This window comes from Triplophysa dalaica, chromosome 5 (assembly GCF_015846415.1).
Source record: "Triplophysa dalaica isolate WHDGS20190420 chromosome 5, ASM1584641v1, whole genome shotgun sequence".
In the NCBI taxonomy this organism is placed as follows: domain Eukaryota; kingdom Metazoa; phylum Chordata; class Actinopteri; order Cypriniformes; family Nemacheilidae; genus Triplophysa; species Triplophysa dalaica.
The window spans coordinates 1,238,291-1,255,936 of record NC_079546.1 but is presented as its reverse complement, the minus strand read 5'-3'; the positions used below and the strand labels follow the sequence as shown (position 1 = coordinate 1,255,936).

The window sequence follows — 17,646 nt, the reverse complement described above, 5'->3', positions numbered from 1 at the left end:
TAGTCTGAGACCAAAGTTCTAGTCAAACGCTCCCGTTTTGCATGTTTGTAATTAACAAAATACAAATAATTTAAGTCAGAAAGATGGATTGAATTTCAGTCTGATTAATCTTTCTTTGTTCCTTTCTTTATACTGAAGTTATACGTTTCTTATAACTACAAATTATTAAATATCTTACAGCTTGACAAACAACAGTTTCACAGTAGATTTCACATTAACGTCTTGACCTGTATGTTTTGGTGGTCTGTTAATAGAAGGTCATGGAGTTTATTTCAATTCTGATGGAAATGTGCTTTGTTTCATCTGAAGAGCTTTTAGGAAAGCAGCTTTCATAAGCAATAGATGAGTCAAAAACTGAGCACACACACTCAATACGGCCTGCTGAAGCCCTAAGCCATAGAATCTGAGCTTTTGTGTGCTGCGTGAAAGCTTATTTCCTGAAGGGAGGAAAATGTGTAGTGGCAGAAAATGGAGAGAATAATAGAATAAATTTAGAAGGACTGAGACGCCTGTATTCCCCTTAACCTCCTGTGGATAAGAACAGGATTGTGTGAGTGTAGGTGTTCGTATATGGTCTCCACAATTGTATACTGTACATGTCTGGCTAATATATATTATATTGAACATAATATAAAAAAAATATAATATATTATACACACACAGATTTTGTATATATGTATATGTGTATGTATCTAAAGCATCTAGTTATACAAGATGTATATATATGAATTATATATAATTTGTGTGTGTGTGTGTATATATATATATATATATATATATATATATATATATATATATATATCGTATACAATATAAATATTATATATATATATCGTATACAATATAAATATTATATATATATATATATATATACACACACACACACACACACATACATACATATCCATACATCATACATATGTGTAAATATTTATCATTTTTATTTTATGTTGTTCTGAAACTTTGTGAATTAAACTAATTAACAACTACCAATCATTTTGTGGGATAATATAATCAGTAAAGTTTGCTTATGTATACTCCTCATTTAGCCACATCGGTCATTTATTCTATGGACAGAAAATGTACATACAGTATAGTGTGAATGTCATGCAATTCAATTTGGTCCCACTAGTGTCAATAAAGACACTTCACCATTTGAAGTTCATCCTTTATACAGTAATTGCTAAATAAGACAAAAATGCCATGATGTGATTTTTTGTAGTCTTGAAATGTAACGTTTCTTTACTTCTTTTCTCAGCTCCAGAAGTTCTGGCTCAGAAACCGTACAGTAAAGCCGTTGACTGTTGGTCTATCGGAGTTATCGCCTACATTCTGTAAGTACCCACAATGCAACACTCCTCCTCCCTCCCACTGCATTTTTATATTAATCTGAGAAAATCCTTTGTCTCTGGCTTAAATGAAACCAGAAATATAAATACAGGTCAACACTTGCTTATGTTTATAAAGTATTATTACTGGAACAATGAGTATGTAACCATCTCTTACATTTAATGACCCATCATCTCCTAAACGGATGCAGATGTTGCACCCCACTTTGAGAAGGATCCTTATACGGTGTTATTGTTTTGATGATTGTGAGTCATTAAAAGAGAAAGTCAATGTATCGCATGCAAATGAGATGCTGTTTGATGACAGATTTCTGCAACGCTTTATGGGAAATTAATCTTCCTTTCAGACTTTCTTTTTTTATATTTTCGTCTTGAGTTTTCAGTGTCAGAATGTGTTATAAAAACTGTATGTTTCAAATGAGCTGCGACCATCTGGGCTTTTACGTGTGTTAGCGTTCCATTGCAAGTCTGAGTAGAAACAAATAAAGATAAATGGTCAATGACAAATAATAAGAATCAAGAAAGAGGTGGAAAAGTATATGTATATAAGGAATGTCCCCATTTTCTCTTTTAGCTTTCTCATTCGTACATCACTTGTCTTTAGGCTTGACAAATTTAGTTTTTAAGGTACAAATATTTAATGTCACTTTTATACATACAATTCTTATAACAACATATTTTTAAAGGAACAGTTCACCCAAAAATGAAATTTCTGTCTTCATTTACTCACAGAATTTTCTTTTTTTGCTGAACTGTCCCTTTAAAGATGATATAATTTTGTATAAAAGTGATGCATGAGATTGAAAAATAATTTAAAATGGTTATTGTTTGTTATTTGTTTTTAAAATACCCTAACTCTATATACATTTAAGTGGACTGTCTTTTGTTTTGGTCCCTCGCTCTCGAGTGCTCTGGGTCGACTCCCGTGCCAACACAAACATTCACTTGTCTTTCAACAAACGGCAAAGCTGCCGATGAGATAGCGGTTCCCATCACTCCCACGCACAGATGCCCTCATCTGACCCTCTTCACGTGCATACAGCAGAGTCTATCGCTCACGGGACGACATTTTATATAAGCAGTGACACTGATAACAATTTTTTGACGATGCAACAAAGTTGAGCAGAGATCAAACACTGAGATCATAGAGTTCAAATTTTTCAGATGCGGCGACAGGAAGTGATGGTGGTCTTCTTAGAGACATGTATTAACACACAGATGTTGGTGATCTCCAGCAATCAGTAGTTAGACCACCTAAAGCTAAAGATATGTGGCATGTGTGTGTTTTTACTGATAACCCCCCACCAGCCCCCCGTCACGGTTGGTCGGCTCTCTCTCAGGTGTGATCAATGCAATGACAACCGGCTGAAACCGTAACTAATTCTCTTAGCGTTTGATTGGTTAACCCATCGCGATGTGAGAAAAACACAAAGCTAATGGGCTCCAAACCAGGCATTAAATTGCCATCCCTTTCACCCCCACTGCCTGCGTTTCTCATGAGAAAAGGCTTTTTAACGTCTCGGGTGATAAGGAAAACAAAAATGGATTTATATTGCTCAGGATTAATCAGCTATCTTTATTTTCAGCTTTTCAGACAGTAAATAGGGTTTACAGTCACTGATGAACAATTTCTTAATGGAGAGTTTATCAAGGTGTTAAATCAAGGTTTGTAGACTGCTGTTAAAGGAATCATTTTTGTACATTCTTCAATGTTTTCTCACAGGCTGTGTGGTTACCCCCCGTTTTACGATGAGAACGACTCCAAACTATTTGAGCAGATCCTGAAAGCCGACTATGAGTTTGACTCACCGTACTGGGATGATATATCTGATTCTGGTAATGTCTTATTATTAATTATGTCTTAATTTCTTTATTTCTTAGAAATGACCTTGTATGGTTATAACTTAAATGTACAAACGTTTTAAAACATTTATCTTTCATTTATCTTTTTCACATTTTTAAAAAAACAGTAAACGGGATTGAAAGGATTTCTACCTGTAATGGGCCCTTGTTTGCTGCCTTTTCATATATAATTTAAAATCATTTTTGTTTCCAAATAAAATAAATTACTGTGCAATTTACTATGCCCTATATTTACTATATTTTTATATATATAAAAAAATGATTACACCTTCAGATTAAATGTTTAGCATCATGAGAAATCAGTCAAGTGTTTCAAAACAGTTGTTTTTGTAAACAGTGCTTTTATAGGAATTTATGAATAATTTAAAAACAAATTAGAATAAATATATATATATTATTTGAAACAACTGCCAACCTTGTTTTTAATAGTATTTTTAATTTTTAAAATCCTGTACTTGAAGGCAGTGCTCTATATATCACTGTTAACATAGGCATTGTCACACTGTAGCCTACCCACAGCTCCAATTCTGTTTTTTTTTAATCACCCCACTCCCTCCTATCCTCTATACGGTGTCTGTAACTGTGAAACACACAGAAATTAGGCGAATGGAATAATTTTTGGGAATTTTACTCATAACTCACTGACTCACTCATCCATCAGTTACTCTTCGTGCTGGTGTAAGAGAGGAAAAAATGTAAGCGGTGTGATTTACAGGAAACTCTGAGCACAAGCTCTGGCATTCGGTAAACACCACATGCACATGATAGAAGTTTTTATGAGATTAATCGCATGCACGATGAAATTCTGTATGTACTGTATGTTTTTCAATCATACAATCAGTTTTTTGTTTTATCTACAGCAAAAGACTTCATCAGTTGTTTGATGGAAAAAGACCCCTTAAAGCGATACACATGTGAACAGGCCCTTCGGCATCCCTGGTAAGTTGCATGCTCTCCTGATCCTACACATTAAGTGCTTCCTACAGCTTGAGTACGGCAAAAATCATTTGTGATTTACTTTGATTTTGTCAGAGTGTCATTTATTCCTCAAAAACTCTTGAGCTGTGGCAAAACAATTAAAGCGTAACCTCTTGAGCAGCCCTTTGAGGCCGAGTTTATTTCATGTTATTAGTGTGACACTTGATTCGCATTCGAAAGAGACGCTATCTGTGTCGGCCGGGGATTGTGTGTAGGTTATGAGTATCAGATTGAATGCGCTCTCCCCATTATTACGCTTGGAGATCTCTCTCAGGAATAACAGAAAAGCAACTGAATAAACGCTTGCCAATTAAGACGCTGCGCTTAATCTCGCATTACGCATTCCAAAGCGCTAATCAGTAATTAGCACATGCTCTGCAGACACCGCTAACAAGCCTTCACCACACAAGAGAGAAGAAAATTGGAGAACAGGAGAGAAGGAATGAAAATCTGTAGAGAGCTGACGTACTTCACAGTAATTCAAAGTGCTTAAGAGTAGAGAAGATGTCAGTAGGTGAAGAGTTACTAGTTTTGAATTTTAACTAACACTCGATTTGTTTTCTTCAGGATCGCAGAGGACACGGCACTCTGCAAGAACATCCATGAGTCCGTCAGCCGACAAATGCGCAAAAACTTTGCTAAAAGCAAATGGAGGGTGAGTTAACTGTGTACTTCACGAGTATACTTCAAGTTCATTGTAGTAAGCATAGCCCATATAAGTTAGATTTAGGTTTTTTTTAAGAAGTGTACTTTATGTGGTTGTATCGTTTCACAGTAGTATACTTGTAAATGTACTATTTTAATGCTACTTGATATTTCTTTAAAAGTATACTTTACTTTAAGTGTTACAGTAGTAAAGTTGATTACACAACTTGTTTACCGGTAAGTTTTTTTTTGTTTGAACTGCAACTATACTACAAATGAACTTATGGTAATACTGTTTCTAATTCTGTTTTTTTGAAAGTACACTTTGAAGTACATTCTTATTATTAGTTGTTAATATTGCAAGTATAGTTGTAAGTTTTCTTAAAGTGAACTTAACATACAAAGTTTTCCGTTTATATACAGTGTTATTTATACGAAATTGTTACGATATAAACTTAAACATGTACATTTATAAGACAATATGCAAAACTATGAAAAAGTATACAATAGGCTACTCAAACAAAAGTAAACAAAATACTAGCCAAGTATACTTTTAATACTAAATTATATATATATTGAGATTTTTTTTTATTTGTAATGCAAAATGAATAAATGAAATTTGTATAGACCAAATATACTATATACTCCGTCAAGTATACTTCAGTAAGTGTAATTTAAATTTGAGTAATTTCGTTTTTTTTAGTTTAAAAGAAGGATTCTAGTAGCACATTCAAAACTTTTTTGTAAATCAAGGCATAAGATTTCCAACTCTTCTGTCATATCTATGTACCAGCAAGCATTCAATGCCACGGCCGTGGTTCGACACATGAGAAGACTGCAGTTGGGCAGCAGCATGGGCAGCAGCATGGATGCCACGCATTCAAGCAATGCCAACCAGAACCGAGTGAACGCAAACCAGACCGCGACCGCACCGCCCAACCAAACATTAAATTCTACACAGAATGTGACTGCGTCTCTCAGCCCAAACCACAAAGCAGCTCAGAACCAGAATACAGTGCTTATTAATGACATGGCGACAGGCACCGCCTCTGTACCACGCAAAGACTGTAAGTTCTGCAGTGATGTATTTTCTTATAGCTTAAAATACTACATTAATCAAATTAACCGAACTATATTTGGCTTTTATAGGTGCGGCTCCACCCCACACTTCCTGTTCTCTGGCATCAGCCACCTCCTCCACCGCCTCAGGGGCGGAGCCCTGCAGGCCACACCCTCCTTCGGTCACGTCTGTTAGCACAGTTGTAACTGGGACCAAGTGACGCCAGGTTCTGCGGGGAGAGAGCTGGGAGGCCACCGCCCTGTAAGCCCCACCCCTCAGCCCGCTCCCCGCCCTGCCGTCAAAGGATGGCAGAGGACTGATCCATCACCATAGCAACCACCGAGAGGCTGGAAAAAAACGTGCGTCTAATGCACTCTGCTGTCCGACCTGCCATTTAACCTCCAGGCAACTAGAGGGCACAATGCATGCAGCGGCAGGAGAAGGGGATTCCCAGCAGGAAAGCTTTCATTTCGAGAAGGCTGGACAGAACTGTAACGTCTTTGCTATGAATGTGCTATGAACTTCGCCAGCCATTTTACCTTTTGGAAAAACAAACAAGTCAAAGAGCGCAGCGGTTTAGGTGCGAAAGTGTGCATGATTGTGTCCGCCTTTAAAAGAGGGCGGAGCCAACATCAAAGCGTTCTTCTTACTATAGCTTGACTCTTCTAGCTCTTCCCTCTTTCTTCCCTCTTTTCCCGTTTGCTCACAAATGTATTGTATTGTTAGCTACCACTTCTGATCTGTTGGGCCTTTCCACGGATTTTTCATGCTGACCTATAAAAGTGCTTTTAAAATCACGTTAGACTGTTTTCGCGACATTTTCGAGTCGAGACTTTATCTGTTTGCACATAGGCTATACACGAGAACAGTTAGCTGAATTAACTTTACTGTATTACGATGAACGGGAGATTAGCGCTTCGATTTTTAACATCAAGCTAGAGGTTAAAACAAGCTATATGTTTAATTTTTAGCATTTTTTGCAAATGTATTTGTGAGCTCCACACACAGACGTAGTTGATGGTAGATAACTGAATATAGTACAACTGTTAATACTAAAAACACACATACTGTACACACAAATCTCCCGAAAAGCCATGGCAGCGTCTTTCTACGCCCAGTGTACGAGTTCTCAGGGAATTCCGCAGCTTCACTGGGCGTCATGATGGTGGTTTCTATAGTAATGCGTACATGGTACAAGATTGTCTCATACAGTCGGATTTATGTCGATTAGTGCGATGGACAGCTGTTTTCGTCTTAGCATTCTCATAAAGATTGTACCACAAAGCGCTAAAAGTTTTGTTGCTTTCACGTCATTTGGGATTACATGATGACCCCATGGGTTTGAAACACAAACAAATTCGGTGCTATTGAAACATTGAGGTTTGTTCAATGGACTTTAGAGCGTGAGATTGTTCGGAAACTTAAACAATACACGAACGTAACATGGTTTAAAGTCTCCGTGAACCGGAAGTTGCGATAGTTTTTACTTACGTATTCTGAGTGAAAAGGAAATTCAAAGAAAAAGAGTGGCTTGCATTTTTCATTGCAAATTAATTGGATTTAGTAATTAATTATTAAAAGGAAAAACATCTATTGCTTGATTTTGAAATGGAACGAAGGGGAGGAGTTAATGGATGCCCCGCCCAAGCTGTCTAGATGAGATGGATAGTCATTTCAGGGCGGAAGTCCATTTGCAGATTTTAACTGAAGATAATGAGTGTACATGAATTTTTAAAAGAAAACTATCCACATTGATAAGCTGTTTATTATAAGCGCTGCAATATTTCACGAAATAATATGAATAATTTCACTGGGACTTTAAGGTAAAGTCTAAAACGACATGAAAGCAACAAAATAACTTTTATTGACGGTAAACATATTTCCAAAATGACGAAGTGGCTGATAGTTAAGCATCGGTATAAGGGCTACGTGTAGATTTATTCACTTCATTAGTGACGGCTAACTGGTCTTCTGTCCCCGGATGGCTCTTATAATGTCCCGCAAGCTTTTGAAAGAGACTGATGTCTTCTTTGCCCTTTACGGTTTGTTAATATCACAGGAGAACTTGTCTGCGGACACATGTGACATTTTCCAAAGTGCCATCTTATAACTTCATGCATTTTTCTTCACTTTCTTGAATGTTCGTTTCAGTATATATTAAAATATGACACCTCGGTGTGAAGAGGTTAATGCTAAGGGGTCTATTTTCGGGTGCGTTTTGTCTTCGTCTGTAAATATGAGATGAGTTCACATACTCAGAATAGAGGAACATTGCAAACCATCTTAGAAAATATTAGAGTAAGATTTATGTTTGTATGCTACAGAATATGTTTAGTGTTAACGGATCATTCAGCACATTTCATTTTCTACTTTCTGAGTCACTTGCGGTGCAAGCATGAAATGTCATGGATGTTTCAGGTTTATTATCTTAAGCTTTATCAACGTTAGGGTTTATAGAAACAACTTGAACCTTTTCCTGCACTTACAATTGAAGTATATTGGGTAAGGAATTTTCGCACATAATACGTTTTTATTTTTCAAGCACTTAAATCTATTATAATACACAAAAATGTTTGTTCTTCAAGCTGTAAAGGGAGTCTACATAACTGATGATAGTTAACAACTTTATCACACTAGATTTATGTCAAGATGTTTAATATTTTAGTTTTGTGGCTTGAAACTATACTTGTTCCATTTCTTGTCCCATTGACTTCCAGTGTAAGCGCATCAACAAACTAGGACACAAATTGAAACAATTATTTACAAGAATCAGTACCGTGTCACCGATGCTGTCAATAAGGCTTAAGTCATATTAAACCTGGAATGTTATTAAACCTGGAAGGTCACCTTGGGGTCAGTGTACGTATACTGAGTGTTCGTCCTTTTGTCTGTGTTGTGTAAACAAAAGTATAAAACCAAAAGGTGTGGATGATGTAATGAAGTGACACAGTGGGTTAATGCCATGCCAAGCCAAACAGAAACGTCTTTAAATAATTGATAATAATTCAAATGAAATATTTGTTTAAATCGCTTTTAACTATTTTATCATTTTACTGTTTAACTTACATTCTACCAAACTAAACACATGCGCACATGTGCCATGACACACACAGACACACACACAAAACTGACTATTCAACAAGTGCAATGAAGGACAAACAGAAAGTTTAAAAATGTTGATCTGTGTTAGATTTGTGTTTTGTTTACTTATAGTGTCATCATTGTTGGTCTGTGTCCAGAGCAGTCTCTACGTTTGTCCAAAAGCTTCGTAAATAGACCGTGATTGTGATGTGTCTTCCATGTTGTTTCCGAAGAGATGATTTGTGTGTGTGTGTTTTCTCCTAAATGTTTATTTTGATCATTCCTCTCTCATGTTGTTCTCCAAGCACTGCCTTTCTCTGAAACTCCACCGCACACTCTGAATCTGTATATTCGGCTCTCGCTCTGTGTTGTAAACTGTACGTGCTGAGAAAAAAAAAAAAATCACATTTCTATTGTAAAAACTGAATATTGAACTACAATCGGTTGTGATGCACCTTTCCGGAACTCCTTTTTTTTTACCAACTCAGTCGTCACTTTTGCCTCTTATGATGAAAAAGCTGTGACTGACAGGTGTCTGTGCTACCCAGTAACTGTGCAGTTCTTCAAACTCGTCCCCTGAATGTGGACTTATTGCTGTGCGACGTCGCTGAAGATCTTAAATCATCTGCAACTGCATCGAATGATTTTATAAAGAATTGCCAGCATGTTAAATGCGCTTATCGGTTCAACGACTTGGTTTCACTATGTAACTATATGTTTGAAGAAACATGTCTATATCTATCTATCTATCTATATATATATATATATATATATATAGATACACATTAAAAAAAATGCAACTTTGACAGTGCAGGATGTTATCTCTGCGTCTCTCACAACCCTGTCCGAAATAAAAGTTGCCCAGTGAAATGTGAATTATATCCTCATATGCATGTGACAATGATGATCCATGTTTTGGGAGTGGCATACGAATACTAACGTTACTGTGATGTGAATCTTCTGTTGATACGGGGCTTGTATATACAATGCCTTTGACAATCATCTGCACATATCAGAATTTATATTTCATGCTGTAAAGCAATTGGGGAAAGAATGATTTCCTTTTCGTTTTCCTTAAATAAATCCTGAATGATCATCATTTGTCTTTCTGGATCAGTAGTCAAGTTATTAGTTTTTCGATGCAATCTAGATTGTTTATTTGATCCAGCGGCTTTAGTTCGGTTGAGCTTTGTTTACCGTGAAAGTGTCTGTTATTGGTTTTGGGGTGGTGGGTTCAGAATAGTTTAGTCTGTTGATCTCCACAGGTGATCAGTGGTGTTCGCCTCATGTTCCCTCATTAGTGAGCAGTAAGGCTGGATGTTGTCGGCCTCCCACCAGCCTCGGCGCTTCAGGCTATACCGCCTGTTACTGAATCCAAAATAGTGGCCGAGGAATGAGACCATGTGAATATCATCCCGGTCTGCATGACCGCTTACAACCCCAGACATCTGCAAGTGTCTGGCCAACATGGTACATATTAGCGAGGCTACATTAAAAAACTGTGATTTTTTTAAATCTGATAAATTAGTTATTTAAACTATCTGTTACTTTAAGTTGCATTTTTGTTTTTCTATAAGGTTTAGCTTATACAGTATTGTAAGTACAATTTTCCTTTTTACATTTAAGTCAACAAAACAATCTTCAAAGAATCCTATTAGTTTATGCTCTCCACTCATCCATCACAGTAAAGTATTATTTGTGTTTTGGTTCAATCGGATGGATTCACATTCTTCTTCTGTGCCAAACGTATTTCTGCAGGCCTGCCAGTACACAATTTCATTTAACACACAAACATCTTAAATTAGACTGAGATTTCCCGGGAGGAAAGCATATATTGTTTTTCTTCGTATGCTACCGAGGGACCTGCAGAATTTCCCCATCGTTGTCCTCTTTAAATGAATGACTTGTAAACGCTTTAACCAACATACAAGTGGGAAATTGTGAGTCATGCACATGTAAGAGTTTGCTAAGGGGTATAAATAAATAGTGTTTTGTTGGAGGGACACTGAGGGGTTTCTAGTGAATGTTTGGGTTATGAAAAACGTAACTTCTCCAAAAAGTGGCGCAGATGAAAGAAAACAAGAGGAAGAGTTTGTATTAGGACATTTGTCAGCAATTAGGTTGGATTAAAGCCTGCATGTTTAGAACGTGACTTCAGTTAGGGGTACAAACTGTGACCGACTTTCACAAAGTAGATTTTTGGAGATGAAAAAGTACAAATACTAGGCATGTGGCTCATTGTTTCTTGTCGAGCACATATTTTTTTATGCCTGATCCTCCTCTATCATTGCATGCATAAATCTATGTCTCACCACAACAACACAAATCCAACTAAATGCACGCCATCATTACAATAACTTTAAGGTACAAGTTCAATCAACATCTCAAGAGAAACAATTGATCACAGGTGAATGAAATAAGCAGTCCTTACAAACTCCAGCAAGCCTTATTTTGATGAAATGATCTGGACTCACCAATGAAGTTCCGTTGATAAGATGCACACTGATCTTCATTTTCAGACATGTCAATGATTCCTCTGAAATATATTGATAAATTCCTGTTCAGTTGAATGCATGGTAAGGTCAGTGTATCCAGTGGCCATCTTGGCGACGCCCCCATGCATCAATGCAGGTGCAGCTCCTATCTAATCTAATCATCCAAATTTCCAAACATGTTTGCCAAAACATGTTTAAATAACTTAAAGTTGATCAAATCTCTGTTTACCTTTTGTGTTGTGTGTAAAGGTTAAATGCAGCATCAATTGTATGGAGCACGACATGCATAATATTCTGATAGGAATTGATTTCAGTGTGATGCCAAGCGCTCTTTTGGAGCAAAGATGAGACATTTTTTCTCCCTTAACTTTAAGGAAGGTAACATAAAACATGAATATCATAAACATCTGGGTCATAAATTATATTAAAATGACATTTTTGCATAAGATAAACACTAATATGTATCATTTGTACCATAAAGACTTTTTGCATTGAGACATTACTTACTTGATCATTAAACTTGTGCCCCAATTTGAATTAGGACAATGTGAAAATATAATACAGTATTTGAATTGTAAAGTATTTATGGATCGTGATCGTTTTTGCTGTAATGCATTCATTTATGCAAATTTTTTATTTAAAAACAATGGATCAAACGGCATGATTTTCACTAGTCAATTACAGTAATGAGATTCTAATGATAATAATTGTGGTGAATAATGAGAATTACAGACAAGCTCATGAGTAAAACATCCAGACACATTATGGTAATGGCAATTAAGCGGCACAATGTGGTGAATTATCATCACAATAAAGTCATACGGCACTAAGTGCTCTTAAAAATAATGCAGATTACAGCCTAATTGCTTTGATTTATTTATTTACAAGTTTTACATAAAACTCAACCAAACAATATAAAGTATATTCTGTGACAAGGCAAAGATAATGGTTCATTGTTATTGCCATCTCTTCAAAATGAAAATATGTCAAATATAGGATGACAGGATAAGGTATTCTATTATCCTAGACCTATAAAATATTTATGAATCATATCGAATTGACACAATCGAACGGAACTAAACTCAAACACATTTTCACCCCTAACCAGCAGTTTTTAACTATTCACTCGGTACCAGGAAAGCCAAACTAAACCACAAAGAAATCCAGGCCCACCTTCTTTCACATTGTATTTTGGATGGCAAAAATGATCATCTTAAATTTCCTAACAAAGAGGATTCATTTCTTACACACTTAAAAATAGGTTAATAAAACAAAAATATATATCGCACCTAAGGCCTAAATTAAATACAAAGTGTGCAATTTACAGCATTTTTGGAGCTGAAGGTTAAAATCTACAGTTATTTTTTTATCTTTCTCAAACTGTTGTCATATCAACCAGCAAAAAAATTACAGCAAAACCGATTTTAACACAAACATTTCTTCTTTGGAATAATTTGCACAACATCAGGAATGTGTATTATTAGAGAGCAAAGAAATACAAATTCTGGAAATTGAAATTCTAAATGAAGATTCTGACATCATTTATTCACCCTCTTGTGGTCTCAAACCTGTACAACTATTTTCTGCAGAAAACAAAAGAAGATAAGTTGTTAACCAAACAGCATTGGCACCCATTCACTTCTATCGTATGGACATAAAACCAATGCAAGTGAATGTGTGCTGGTTACCAACATTCTTCAAAATATCATCTTTTGTGTTCTACGCAACTAATACAATTCATACAGGTTTGAAATGATGAGAGGGTGAGTAAATGATTTTCCTTTTTGGGTGACCACTTTAAATTCTTGTTAGCAGAAAGGATTTAAGCAGTCATTACAAGGAATGATATTGTGACAAACAGACCACCCTGCAGTCTGTAAGAGTCCACCTGTAAGAGTGTTTGTGTAAGTGTCATTGGGTGCCCTGTGTTTGTTTGTTGAAGCTCACAGTCTATGTGTTTCTGTGTCGGGGTGGGATGGCATTAAGATGATGACCAGCATGCCTTTCTTCCGTGCTCAGTCGTTCTCGCAGCTCCTGCCGTTCCTTCTCGGCGTCTTGTGATGCTCTCCTGGTCTTCCGCAGTGAATGTCGCAGTTTCCCGACGCGTTGTCTCAATTGTTTGTTCTTCCTCTCAAGCTCGGCCACGAGTTCCTGGAGCTTCCCGACCCGCTCCTCCTCCTCCATCAGCACCTTCTGCATGGAGGAACACATCAGCTGAGAGAGAGAAATATAGTATTATTTATTTAATCAGAAACAACCCACCCCTACAGAAAAAGCTTTTGAAAACAGACAAAAATAATTTATTCATGTTAAAAAATATATAAACATTAAAATAACATTATGAAATATATAAGACACTGTAATAGCGTATAAAACAATATTAAGCAAATTTCAGTATTCATTTTATTTTTGTAATAAATTTCTAAGATCCAGACTCTTTCATTTCCTTCATTCTGTTTTTTTTTACAAATATCCGGTTTACTCCAACTGTGCATTATGTTTAAAGTATAATTTTGTGATACCGTTTATCTACTAAATATTTCGAACCGAGAGAGACATGTATGATTATAGATCTCTGCATCCATAAGCAAACTGTGCCTCAATTTCAACATAAACCACAACATCATTTCCAGACCCTGTTACCTCCTCTTTTGACCTCAGTAATGACCTGCTGTTATGTTCACAGTACAGACAAGAAGAGATGTGGTGTGTGTGTGTGTGTGTGTGACTGCATGACTGCATCCGTGTGTGCAATGTGAGGCCCCACATTCTCATAAAAATAATGAAAGGGCCTGAATCTCTGTTGTGAAGGACCAAATCCATCCTGTGATGTCAGAGGTCACTCGACAGACTGTAAAAAATGTTCTCCACAAAGGACAAGTACCATCATTTTACAATGAAAGTTAATCTGGATGCTATAAAGATTAAATAATGAAACTATAATAACCAGAAAAATAACAGGCAGTGGAGCAAACATGGAGTGACCGGATGAGACGAATGGACGGGTTGTGTCCTGCTGTCTAAACAGAACACACACTGCTGTAACAACAACAGCACTCCCCAAGTGACACTGAATCACACCCTGATCAGGGAAAAGACCGAATTTGATAATACAGGAAGAGATGGAAAGAGTTAAGGCACATAAGATGTTTAATACAGGAAATACAAGAGTCCCTCAGGCTACCTCAAATAATCCTTTTCCCACAGGAAAGCTCACGTGTAAGAGCCCTTATTATCTCTGAGGTCCCCGGGTCTGATAATAACCCCCACCTGTTTCTACCACACAAACACACACATCACATCCTTCGTGTGCATCTGATTCTTTATTTACAGATGTGGTTAGTGAGGTACCCTGGTGTGTGTTCTTGTGTGAGGATCTGTACCAATACCTAAATGATTATAGCAGTTTTTAAAGGAACGAAAACTGTGCTAGTCGATGCAGCAGTTGATAAAGCTTAAAGGCACAGTTCAGTCACAAATAAAAATTCATAATCATTCGACAAAATACAAATAATCATTTACCAAACCAGTATGACTCTTTCGTCAGCAGAACACGATAGGAGATATTTGGGAGAATGTTGGCAATCAAACAACATTTCCCCAGGCATTTCTCAAAATATCTTCTTTTGTGTTCCACAGTTTTTGAGGGCGAATAAAATATGACAGAATATGTCGTTTCGGGTGAAGAATCCCGTTAAGTTGTCTTAAACCCTGTACATTCCTGTAATTGGCTCCCGACAGGCGGATCCTCACATCTGTTTGGTGCAGAGGACACCTGTTAGAGTCACCTTACACCTCCTCAGGTCAATGCTTGTGACCTTCAGGTTCTAGTTCTGACTACCCTGTCATCAAAATTCAGATTCTTCTCTATATATCTATATAAACCGGTTTACTCACTATCTCTAAATTACTTTCTATCAATCTGAAACCACAGAGCAGCTTTCCTCGTGTTTTCCTGGCTCTCTCACTCTCTCTTTCTCTTTCTCCCGTTCATCATTTGAGCTTTAATTCGTTCATTTTGACGTTCTTTCTTTCTTGTGTGTGTAAGGTGGACTGCTAAGTGGGAGGTCTTTAATCCGACCTTTATCAAGTCGAACGAAATCTTGAATTACCTCAACCTCCTACCGTGATGAAGTCACAGCCGTACAAAGACCACCAAAGAATGGGACTTGTGTGTCTAACTAACTATGTGTGTGTGCTGTGCTGTGGGAACAAGGAGCTCCGTTTACCCACGAGAACCTGAAGCTTCTTGCATCCTGTGTTCTTCACACCTCATTCTATCACCTGTGACGGCCCCGGCCGATCAGATTCCCGCTTTCTTCTCCGCTATTGTCTCCAGACATTATCAGAGCACCGCTGGAATGGAAATTGGCTCTAGCTTTACTGTTAAAGCGCTGCAGTATATTAGTCTGTTAGGACACTGCCTTCACGTAAATGGAAGAGCAGGTTCAGACCTGCGTACCAGAGCAGTTTTAACAGAACAGGTCAAACTGAGGCACACAGACGACCCTGTCGCCATAAACAGATGTTTACGACCTTAGTGAATTTATAGCTGAGCTGCTTCAAACACTAAACAAACTGCACGTCTGCTTGCAACGAGGCAAATAAAAACACAGTCACACACAAAATGTTTGTCTCTCTCTCTCCTTCCTGCTTTGTTGTCTTGACAGAAGATATATAGTCGTCAATACCAACCACAAACCTACAAAATTTGAAGACAGACTCATCAATTCTTTGTGTGTGTGATAGTTACATACCCTGATGTCCTCCTGGCTCTCCCAGTCACTATTAAAGTTGTACACCGTCTGTCCAGCAGAGCAGTTTGAGAACTGGAAGAGACTGGAAAACAGTCGTTTGTTCTCCAGCGTATCTGGGAATATGGCATCTTGGAAGTTCACTCCATGAGGGAGGATGTTGTAGTTTTCATCCATTCTGTACGAGACAGACATCAATAAACACATTTGGGGCCCAAATTTGGCTGTAGGGTCTCTGGTGCCCAAAACACTTTACATAAAGGAATGTGATGCTTTATATGGCAAAGAGTGATAGCGCGTAATAGCAATTGTACTGGAACCCAATAGAAGTTGTATTATTTTGCAGAGGACAAAAACGAACCCACCTAAGAAAAAAGATGTAAGAGTTGTTCTCCATCACCGTGTGCGAATGACAGCTGAAGTACCCGAGTCCCGTGAGGTTGATGCGCGATCCCGCGGGCATCTCCAGCATGCTGCCCCACGCCTGGTCACACAGTAACTCAACCTCCGCCGCGTACAGCAGCGCGTCCTCGGTGCGCTCGTACTGTTGGTACGGCAGGTAGTTGAACAGGCTGGACGCGTACGGCTCCTCGTGGATGGCGAGCACCTTGGCGTACAAGATGATCTCGGCGAGTTCAGCCCGACAGCCCTCGCTGAGGGGTCGCCACTCGGTGGGCAGCTGACATGCAAACACGAACCCGCAACCCAGAGTCACCAGAAGCGCAATGCGCATCCTTACAGTGCCAATTAAACCCATGCGTAAAAGAGTTCGCACAGTGCGCACAGCTATTCAAGCACTGCAACAGTACAAGAGTTGTGCAGTTTAAGTACTTTTAACGCAAAACCACCCAGGTTATCCAATAACACGCAGTGCATTTGTAATTCGAAGAGCATCTTTTAAAAACCAGAAAGGTCAATGACCATGGCGCACAAACCCTTCCCACCCGGGGTCAGTTCACAAAGTCCCGACCTGCACTAACTGACTAGTGTTTACTAACCAATGAAAAGTTCTCTCTTGCCCTATCTATCAATCACACCTAAAGTTCGTCTCGGGCCAATCGGACGGCCCCAAAATTTGGTCAACCAATAAGCGCACGGTGTCCTGCTGCTCTCCACGAGTTGCGCTGCATTCCAGGGCAAAATGTGCGTTACTGCGTGTTTATTTATAACGTAAATGAATTTATTACTTTAATGGGACAAAAACAGAATAATAGATAAAAAAGAACACAAGGATACATTCCAAAAGTTGAAGCATTCAATTGAAATAGATCAACAGGCTTTGTATCAAAGTTATGTCTCGGTGGCTCCATCTAGCGCCGCAGAAAATTCATCACATGTGATTCAACACAGTTAATAACAACAACACAAATATTTTCCTTATTGCATTACTTGCAATAATAAATACTGCCATGAGTGTGCCG

General features: G+C 37.9%; 2 protein-coding genes across 3 annotated transcripts in view; one reads left to right on the top strand and one right to left on the bottom strand.

Moving 5' to 3' along the window:
• camk1da (calcium/calmodulin-dependent protein kinase 1Da) overlaps positions 1 to 10,075 on the top strand; it is a 36,465-nt gene extending 26,390 nt beyond the window's left edge. Inside the window, exons 6-11 of the mRNA XM_056748959.1 lie at positions 1,259 to 1,334; positions 3,073 to 3,185; positions 4,073 to 4,151; positions 4,758 to 4,845; positions 5,629 to 5,902; positions 5,985 to 10,075. Coding sequence (XP_056604937.1) covers positions 1,259 to 1,334; positions 3,073 to 3,185; positions 4,073 to 4,151; positions 4,758 to 4,845; positions 5,629 to 5,902; positions 5,985 to 6,115 — 761 coding nt within the window. The 3' untranslated portion in view covers positions 6,116 to 10,075. The remainder of the gene's footprint in view (positions 1 to 1,258; positions 1,335 to 3,072; positions 3,186 to 4,072; positions 4,152 to 4,757; positions 4,846 to 5,628; positions 5,903 to 5,984) is intronic.
• Positions 10,076 to 12,319: 2,244 nt separating this feature from the next.
• On the bottom strand, positions 12,320 to 17,621 carry ccdc3a (coiled-coil domain containing 3a). Of its 2 annotated transcripts, none has more exons than XM_056747426.1 (3): positions 16,591 to 17,621; positions 16,229 to 16,403; positions 12,320 to 13,685 (listed from the first exon to the last, which is right to left on the bottom strand). In XM_056747426.1, the coding sequence occupies exons 1-3, from the start codon at positions 16,980 to 16,982 to the stop codon at positions 13,422 to 13,424; spliced, it is 831 nt and encodes a 276-aa protein (XP_056603404.1). In that variant the 5' UTR covers positions 16,983 to 17,621; the 3' UTR covers positions 12,320 to 13,421. The 2 variants fall into 2 exon arrangements, with proteins under 2 accessions (XP_056603404.1, XP_056603405.1); XM_056747427.1 differs by having other exon boundaries at positions 12,320 to 13,664.
• Between the last annotated feature and the right edge of the window lie 25 nt (positions 17,622 to 17,646).

Excerpts from the sequence above, each read along its gene's own strand:
- ccdc3a (XM_056747426.1), bottom strand. The coding sequence starts at position 16,982 with ATGGGTTTAATTGGCACTGTAAGGATGCGCATTGCGCTTCTGGTGACT. Across the intron at positions 16,404-16,590 it reads TCTTACATCTTTTTTCTTAG|AATGGATGAAAACTACAACA; the intron begins GTGGGTTCGTTT and ends TGTCTCGTACAG. Across the intron at positions 13,686-16,228 it reads AGAGCCAGGAGGACATCAGG|CTGATGTGTTCCTCCATGCA; the intron begins GTATGTAACTAT and ends TCTCTCTCTCAG.